The sequence below is a fragment of the Rhineura floridana genome, chromosome 3 (genome assembly GCF_030035675.1).
Source record: "Rhineura floridana isolate rRhiFlo1 chromosome 3, rRhiFlo1.hap2, whole genome shotgun sequence".
Classification (NCBI taxonomy): domain Eukaryota; kingdom Metazoa; phylum Chordata; class Lepidosauria; order Squamata; family Rhineuridae; genus Rhineura; species Rhineura floridana.
This window is the reverse complement of record NC_084482.1, coordinates 199,360,696-199,370,485: the sequence shown is the minus strand read 5'-3', so window position 1 is coordinate 199,370,485 and position 9,790 is coordinate 199,360,696. Positions and strand designations below refer to the sequence as shown.

The window sequence follows — 9,790 nt, the reverse complement described above, 5'->3', positions numbered from 1 at the left end:
TTGTTAATGGAAGCTCACAAAGTGAGGGTGCGGCTGCTTCCTTGAAAAACACGCTTGCATATTTGGTTGTGGGACTGGTTGCCTCTACTGTATTGCTGGATCCTGGTCTAGTAGCGATTATGGTCCCCACATATGCGAGCTAGTTTAGTTTATGCTGATGTTTAAGGGGATCTTTCTGAATTGGTCTGTATTGCTTTAAAATGTGGCATTTTTATCTTCTTTTTTTGTGTATTTATAACGCTGCCTACTGCTTCGGGAGTTCTTCAAAGCCTGAAGTGGTAAATAAAAGACATTTTAAAAACAACACCAAAAACAACAGAAGATTCTTGTCTGCAAAATGCTTTAGTGGTCTCAAGAGGGCTAGTAACCAGTTTACATCCTGAGAAGAAGCGCCATCCTCTGCAGTCAGAAAGGAGCTGCAGGCACGTAGACTGTCAGTAGGCTAGGTACAACTATTGCCTTCTAAGAAGCTGACTGGCAGAGGAGCGACCAAAGGGAGAATCTCCTGCCCAAACTGGCAGAGGAGCAGTCCATCTCCTCCACCATTATTTATTTATTACATTTATATACCGCCCCATAGCCGAAGCTCTCTGGGCGGTTTACAGTGATTAAAAACAATAAAAAACAAATATACAAATGTTTAAAACACACACAAAAATTTAAAAACACAAAAGAGGCTACAAATTTACATTTGACATAAAGTATATGCACATTTTATGCAAATGTGTGTCTTTGGGGAGTGCAGCAGAGGCCCCAATCTACCTGCAGTATACCGAGCCTAGAAAATCCTTGTATGGATCCTTTGATGAACAGAAAGAGTGGAACTCCGCTGAAAGCTTTTTCCACATTCAAAGCATTTATATGGCTCTTCCATTGTATGGATCTTTTGATGTGCCTGAAAATGGCCATTCTGACAAAAGCTCTTTCAACTCTCCAAGCATTTATAAGGTTTGTCCCCTGTATGAGTTCTGTGATGCAAAGAAAGGCGGCTGCCTGTCCTGAAGCTCTTTCCACACTCCAAGCATTGATAAGGTTTGTCCCCTGTGTGAGTTCTGTGATGTAAAGTAAGGCTGCTACTCTCACTGAAGCTCTTTCCACACTCGAAGCATTTATAAGGTTTGTCCCCTGTATGAGTTCTGTGATGCGAAGTAAGGTGGGCACTCTGACTGAAGCTCTTTCCACACTCCAAGCATTTATAAGGTTTGTCCCCAGTATGAGTTTTTTTATGTTGAATAAAGCTGCTACTCCAGCTGAACCTCCTTCCACACTCCAAGCATTTATAAGGTTTATTCCCTGTATGAGTTCTTTCATGCTGCCTGAGGGTGTCACTGCAACTGAAGCTCTTTCCGCACTCCAAACATTTGTAAGGTTTGTCCCTTGCATGAGTTGTTTTATGTTTACTAAGGGTACCACTCTGACCAAAGCTCTTTCCACACTCCAAGCATGTATAAGGTTTGTCCCCTGTATGAGTTCTTTGATGCGATGTAAGGGTGCTACTCTGACTGAAGCTCTTTCCACACTCCAAGCATTTATAAGGTTTGTCCCCTGTGTGAGTTCTGTGATGCGATGTAAGGGTGTCACTCCAACTGAAGCTCTTTCCACACTCCAAGCACTTATAAGGTTTGTCCCCTGTATGAGTTTGTCTCTCCTCTTGTCTCTTTTCTCCATCGTGACTCCTCAGTTTCTGTTCCTGCACCTGCTTCTCAGCTTTTTTCATTGATACTTCTGGTGGTTCTCCCTCAGATCCCCCAGATATATCCTGATGGAATGAAAAGGAAAAGTGATGAAATGCTGTGGAGAAATGTTCTGGTTATATTATTATCTGTACTTTGAAAACATATTTCTGGGACCTCTGTTGATATCAGAGTTTAACTGTCAATGCTTGAGGCCTTGTATGGAGCTGTTTTAGCAGTAGGTGCTTGGTAACAGGTTGTGAGAGATGAGTGTGACACATATCTGCTCTCTTGTGCCTCCATTTCTGGTGGGCAGCCCAGTGTTTATGCCTAGCTGGAATTTGCAAACCTATGATGGATCCTGTCCGACAGGGAGATGGTGCTGAACTGTGTGCAGTGGCGAAATTAATTATCTTTGTGAGTTTTATGTTATTTTTAAAAATTTAGGTTGCCTTTTAAGGTAAAGCACCCTCCCAAAATGTCTCACATACAAATAAAAGGTATTAAACATAGTTTCAATAACATACCATGATTTTAAACAGTGCTGATATGGAGGCTGTGCCCCTACCTTCCCAACCATCTGCTCCCATCTGTGGTACATGCTGGTCTCCTCTCGCCTAGACTACTGTAATGTGGACAGGGAGATGGTGCCGAACTGTGTGCCATGGGGAAATTAATTATCTGATTGTGAGTTTTATTTTATTTCTAAAAATTTAGGCTGCCTTCTAAAGTAAAGCACCCTCTCAAAATGTTTCACATAGAAATAAAAGGTATTAAACATAGTTTCAATAAAATACCATAATTTCAAACAGTACTTAAGCACATTTTAAAAATCCCAGTTGAGTCCCTAATATTAACCAAGCCATTAATAACACAGTTCGAATCAGCAGAAAACAATCATCAATAATCCAATGTCTCAGATAAGAGCAATTTGCAACAACTGCATCTTCAAAGCCCATTAAACTGAAATAAAGCCAGCCATATATATCTCTTGGGAAGGATACCTAATCTAGTATGTGTCCATCTATCGTAGTATCATTTATAATTGCATTTACATCCCGCCCTTCCTTCCAGAAGGAGTCTAAAATAGGAAAGCTGTCGCAATATCTCCATAGCAAACATCAGCTTGAGGAAAGCTCAGCTATGAAATTCCTTGCCCAAGGTAAATGCTACTGCAAAGAAAATAGCAATTTTCAAGAATGGATTGGTAGAAAATGTCAGTAATTGCCAGCTGATTATGCCATATATTACTTCCTTCTGCCACCATTTTGTGGCTGGTGGGCTTCAGTAATTTTCAGGTGTCTGAAGTGGGCCCTGGGGATAGAAAACTGGACAACCCGTGTGCTAGATAATGCTGATGAGGAACATCTCTTGTTCTACAATTTAGTCACAATTCCTGAACACAGAGCAGTCCAATCACATATCTCAGCATATTTTCCCCATTTTGCAAAACCCTGGATAACGAGGTCTACTCCATCTCCTTCCAGCCAAGAGATGATGTTACGTGTCAAATTGGATGTCCTCTTTCAAGCAAAATGCATATAAACATAAATCTGCCTTAAACAGGGAAAATCTATTGGCCAGCCCAGGAATAGCCAACTTGGGGGGGGGGCGTCTACTCCTGGCAGTGACATTGCTGCCTCTCTAAGAGAGAGGGGCAAGGCGATGTGGAAGTCAGGGCTCTGTGGGCACACTGGTAGAGCCGATCCGGTACTCCTCCTGGTGTGCCCAAACAGCCCCAAACCACCAGCTGCCTTGCCCCTCCCCCTCCTTGCCAGCTACTCCTGGGTCTATCTACCTTGGTTCTGTGTCTTTAGCTCCCGCCACCTGCATCCCAACAAGAGACCTTCCTGGCCACAAAAAAGAGAATCAAGATAAACAACTCATGGCAGATGCATTTCTGTGCTAAGATGGCGATCATTATGAGAGGCAGTATGGGGAAAACAACTGGGGAAAGTGCTGTTGCACTCATGTTCTGCTTGTGGGCTCCCCTTGGGCACCTGGTTGGCCACTGTGAGGAACTCCAAAAGGAACTCTCCCAAGTCGGCTTAAAGAGCAAATGCAATTAAATGAAAGGAAGTGTAAAGTGATGCACAGTCAAGTAAAAAAATCTTAACTGAACCGGTGGTGACTGACCAGCAGAGAGACCTTGGGGTCATAGCAGATGCCTCATTTAAGATACTGATGTTGTAGCTATGAAATTGGCGAATTCCATGTGAGGGATCATTAAGACACAGATTGGAAATAAAACTACCAATATCGTAACACCATTGTACAAATCTATCATGTGATCCTACTTGGAATATTGTCTACAGTTCTGGTTGCGTGACCCCAAAAATAGTATTGTAGAGGTGGGAAAAGTACAGAAAAGAACAACCAAAATGATCCAGGGTATGGAAAGGTCACAACATTTGGGGATTTTTGCTGTAAAAAAAAGCTAAGAGGAGACACGATAGAAGTGTATGATCACACCATACATTTAAAGCACATTCAACACAAATTTACAGCACATGATTGCCCAATGAATCCTGGATAATAGTTTTTCCTCACTGCACTTCATTCCCAGCACCCTTAATAAACTACAACTCTTAGGACTCTTTGGAGGAAGCCATATGCTTTCAATGTACAGTGTGGATGTGTCAAAATGGTGCATGATGTGGAGAAAATGGATAATGCCCTCTGATTTAGTAGGGAACTTACACCTGGTATGTAGGAAGAAGGAGCGGGAAGTAGTTCCCACCAGTTTTCATCAGTTTCAGGAAAAACGTCACTTGCTAAATGGTTTGTCGGGCAGCCTATCCTAAAAAAATGAGGGCAGGGGCATGTTTTTGCTTTTCTAAATTGAATGAGACCTTAATTCTAAGAGAATAGGAAACCCAGGAGGGCTGGCAGAATGGTATTGAAAGAATAACCTCAACATTAAACATTCAAAGCTGAACCAAAAACCAAATGAAGAGACATGAAGAAGCTGCCTTATAACAAATCAGGCCATTTAGCTCACTACTGTCTACTTAGCTCCATTCTAACTATTAAGCGTCTACATCTCAAAAGCTTGAGATCATGAAATTCATCACCAGAAATCCACAAGTTCCTGAGGGATGCTTAGATCTGGCCCCAACCAGAGCAAGCTCAGGGGAGGAGGCAGACGGGACTTAGGGCAGAGGGCAGGACTGCATTCTCAGATCTTAGGAGTCTGCTGGGGAGTGGGCGCTTAAAAGGAGGGGTCCTCGCTTTCTTCCCACCTCCCCGTCCGTCCCGAACTGTATACCTTGTTTCAGGCTCCCTCCGTGCAACCCCCTCTCTAACACAACTGCAAGCAAAGTCAGGATCCTGCGCTTCCGCATTGCATTTCTTTCAGAAAGGAGGGACAGGAAAAGGAAGTCCCTCGTGCACTCTTCCTTTCTGTTGTGGTTTGTTAACCCTTAAAGAGTGCCCTGGCAGAAGCTCCTCGGCTGCTTCAGAATGAGAGCAAGGGAAGGTGGTAAGCACGTTTTTCGCCTGTGTCCCTACTTCATATTAAAAATAAAAATGCCTTGCACATGTATTAAAAAAGACTTTGAGGGAAAAGTTTAGGCTAGCCTAAACCCCGTTTTCTTTACCTGTTTGATTTCTATGCGCAGGGACGTTTTGTGTTGACTTTCTCACTCTGCTACAAACCTCCTGCAGTCGGAAGTGACTGAGTCCAGCCAGAAACACATTGCCTGCCTAATGTGTTCCTTCTGTCATTCTCCTGTTACTGTGGTGAACGCCGACAGTGCACTCCGAAGACCTGTGAACATCCCGAAAAGAAAATCAGGTTGAATGCTCGTGGTCGTATTACAAGCCCATAAACAAATCGGAACAAATGCTTAATAAAGATATGAGAGTGGCTAATTCTACTGCTTCCTATGATGATGATGGACTGCCTTCAAGTTGATTCCGACTTATGGCGACCCTATGAATAGGGTTTTCATAGTAAGCGGTATTCAGCAGTGGCATCACTAGGGTTGGTGTCACCCGGTGCGGTAACTCATGGTGTCACCCCCATGGACCTCCTCCTGTACTAGACCATACAGAATCCTTAGTAGTGTTTTTTGTACTAATGTTACTCGTAAATCGTAATTCCCGTATATCACTGAATGTAATGGCAATAGTAGTGACATAAACAACTAGCAAAATTAAAATTACACCTTTACATTACAATATCATACGCACAGCTCAAATTCTTCAGACACCTGCTTATGTCCCTATGCTGCTCCCACCCCTCATTTAGGTGCCTGGTATGCATGCGTGTGGACACACCTCCTTACAATTATGGAAAGTGATTCTTAATAAGTCTCCAGACACAAAGTTACATAACTATTTATCAGTTGTTTAGTAGAATATTCAGAGCTGCAGGGTCCCTTCATGATAGTTACAGCCACGTACACCCTTTTTCGCTCCTGCATTAATGAGATCTTTGTTAATGCATTCTCTCACAACAACAAACATCTCTAGGAGCCAATCAGCATGAAAGTAGAGAGCGTTAGCAACTGAGAAGAGTCTTCTCAGTGGCTGACTCACCTCCTTTCACTCTGATTGGGTCCAATCAGCAGAAAAGGCAAGGAAGCCTATTAGAAGACTCTTCTCAGTGACTAACACACTCCCTTTTCATGCTGACTTTAGGATGCTTGGAGACATAGAGACTCTGCTCCCAAAAAAGCAGAGGGACTAAGATCCCCTGGGCGACTACCCTCCTGGTGCTTATGGACATGACTGTAATATATTTTGTGATGTGCAAGTTTGATATTATTTATTAAGTGTGTTTAGGATTACACTGATGGCATTCCCAAATATGTACTTTCACACAGATGTTGGTTTTCCATAACACAATGTTTGTGCAAGCCTCCACACTTGGGGGGGGCACTACTTGCACACCCCTTCCATAAGCCTCAAACATGGTCTCTTGTTCTACCAGCGTGCCTTCACACCATCACATTTCGCAAAACATAAGGATAGGTAAATTGCTTTTAGGGAGGTTCACAACTATGATTTCCTATTTATTTAATCTAAAAATATTTAAAATACATAAAAACAGCCAGGGGAAGATATTGGAGAAATATAAAATAAATACAAATTAAAAAGGGGGAGGTGAAGAGACCTTAAATGTGCTACTCACCATCTCTCAGCCTATCCTCCCCTCAGGATGAAAACAATGGAGAACCATAACCACCCCCAGGAAGAAGGGCACACTTAAAATGTAGAGGAAAAAAGCATCGACAACCATAGTGTGAAATCAAATACTTATTGGGACACAGTATGAAGAAATATTTATATAAACATGACTCTCAAATATGTTTATGAATTACACAATCTGTAAATATATTTATAGTGCAATCCGATGTTTGTTTACTCAGAAGCAAGTCCCAATGTATTCAATGGGACTTACTCAAACTGGGAAGTGTGCAGAGAACTGCAGCCTCAAGTGATAAGGAACTTGTTTTTTCAACTTGTTCTTTTAAGTTGAGACCTTATCCCAGTCTGAGTCTGTGTTGGAATTGCTTTTTAATATGTTTTTAAGCCTTTTCTTTTTTAAAAAGCTTTTAAAAAATATTTTCAAAGATGTTTTAATATATTTTAAAGTCTGTTTTTATGATGTTTTAAAGTGCTTTTAGTGCTGTTGTTTGCTGCCCTGGGCTACTACTGGGAGGAAGGGCGGGATATAAATCAAATAATAAATAAATAAACTTCATTCACCCAACCCAAAATTCAGAATCATGCCTCTTTAGGCTGTTTTCCAACTGTTTATTCTTGTTTTATGGTTATTGGATTTTAAATGGCTTTATTTCTTGTTGTGAGCTGCCATGGTTTCCAACCCTACCTCACAGGGTTGTTGGAAAGACTACACACACACACACACTGCAGACATATAAGTACATACAGCCCATATAATAGTTTATTGTCAAACCAGTTGGTCATTGCAGAAAAATCAGTAATAGTTTTTAAAAAATCAGTATTAGTTTCCTACAGAATAAAAACTGTAATACCTAAGTAAGCCCTGCCTACTTGCTTTAAAATAGGACTGGAGGAGGGGGGAGAGAAAGAGAACACAAACACAGTTCTTTTTTACATTCACTCCAAAATGCCATTGATTTTCAGCACATTCATAACCTTGTCTACTCAAAAGTAAATCCTATTGAATTCAATGGGATTTACTCTGGAGATATGGGATCAGCAATGCTTTTACCCCCACAAAAGCAAGTATTGGGAAGGTTTTGAAAACACTGCCCAGGATCTGACTCCTACACGCAAGAGGGGAAAAAACTGAAATGTATATACTTACCCAATTTATGAGATTTTCAGATAAACGGGGGGGGGAACCACCATTTTCTGGCTTTGCAATGAGGTTTACTAGACACTGCCACAGGTCAAACAAACACTTCACTGATTGGCTGCAATCCTGAACAGGCGGGGTTAAAGCTACAAAATGCTATATAGATTTAACGGGGGCGGCTGACGTTTTTATGCATATCTTGAGAACCGGACCACCTAGAAACTTAATTTTTTTTTTTAATTAAAGCTGAGACTCACCCCCCTCTGATGGTTTCACCTGGTGCGGTCCGCACGCCCCTAGTGACGCCTCTGGTATTTGGTAGGGACTAGAGAGAGGGCATTCTCAGTGGCAGGCCCCACTCTCTGGAACTCCCTCCCGTTCGATCTTCGCCATGCCCCTTCCCTGAATATATTTCACCGAGCCTTAAAAACCTGGCTCTTTGGACAGGCCTTCGGGATCTCCGGGGTGGGCTAATTTTTCTATGATTGTTTTATAATTGTTTATTGATTGCCCTACATTGTTCTATACTGCTGCTATTTAAAATGGTTATTGTTGACTGCATTGTATTTTATTCTGTATTTATATTGTATTTTATCGAATTTTAATGTGTACGTCGCCTAGAGTGGCTTCGGCCAGATAGGCGACACAAAAATTAAATTTTACTTACTTACTTACTTACAGAGGGGGTTTACCATTGCCTTCCTCTGAGGCTGAGAGGCAGTGACTTGCCCAAGGTCACCCAGTGAGCTTCGTGGCTGTGTGGGGATTTGAACCCTGGTCTCCCAGGTTGTAGTCCAACACCTTAACCACTACACCGCACTGGGTTAACATTTAAACAGGATAAAACAATCCCCCAGCTAATAAACGAAACAATACATAACTCATTCATAACTCATGAAACTGGGGTTCTTTTTATGAATTCAGGTTGGCACTGAAGGACAGCAGGGCTCTCATGCCTTTAATGGCAGGCAGCTATTTAACAGAGTAAGCCTTTCCTAGCCCAGAACAAAAATGATGGGGAAAGCTTCACCTGTTTGATATTCTGTTTGTCAGGCATCTTGTTACATGTCTGTGTCCCCTGTTTTATTTTTGGGCACTCCTCCCTCCCCCACCTGGCCCAGAGATTGTGTTGGATGCAGGGCATGTATAAAGGCATCTATGCACAACCAAAAGAGACATAAAGCGAATAAAAAGTAAGTACCTGGGGGTGTTCACCACAAAATCTTCTCTGGGCCAAGACAATCAAACACCCCAGAAAATGATAGGGTGTCCTCTATGATACTCCAGTGCTTACGGCCAGTACTTATGATCTTTGTGGAATTTTTTAATGTTTAATTTTTGTATTGGTTTTCCATTACTTACCTTGTTATAGCTCAATTTTATTATTTTAAGAAGTCATTCATGCTGGTGACAGAAGGACTTGTGACACGGTCAACAAACAACGATTTCTTTTTTTTTTTTTACAATAATTTTTATTCAAATTTTCATAAAACAAACAAAACAAAATCATAAAACATTCAAAGACAAAAAACAAAACAAAACAAAAATGATTAAACAAAAAAATAAAATGTTGACTTCCCATTTGTCGCAGATCAAATCAGTTATAGGTCTACAATATATAACAATCCTGTCTCTTAAATTATATTATAAAATCACTTTCCTCCAGTAGTTATCTTAATTAATCATCAAATCTCATAGACATTACTTTATTCTTTCCACAAAAAGTCAAAGAGAGGTTTCAATTCTTTAAGAAATATATCTATCAATTTTTCTCCAAATAAACATGTCGATTAATCCATCTCGTTAATAATAATAATAATCTTAT

At 41.1% G+C, this 9,790-nt stretch overlaps 1 protein-coding gene across 1 annotated transcript; it reads right to left on the bottom strand.

Annotated features, from left to right (window-relative positions):
* Positions 1-335: 335 nt before the first annotated feature.
* Positions 336-5,026, bottom strand: LOC133381061 (zinc finger protein 79-like). The gene is made up of 2 exons (XM_061619515.1): positions 4,942-5,026; positions 336-1,759 (listed from the first exon to the last, which is right to left on the bottom strand). Exon 2 carries the CDS (start codon positions 1,715-1,717, stop codon positions 926-928), a length of 792 nt encoding a protein of 263 aa, XP_061475499.1. The 5' UTR covers positions 1,718-1,759; positions 4,942-5,026; the 3' UTR covers positions 336-925.
* Positions 5,027-9,790: the final 4,764 nt, after the last annotated feature.

Coding starts and splice junctions, on each gene's coding strand:
- LOC133381061 (XM_061619515.1), bottom strand. CDS start 1,717: ATGAAAAAAGCTGAGAAGCAGGTGCAGGAACAGAAACTGAGGAGTCAC.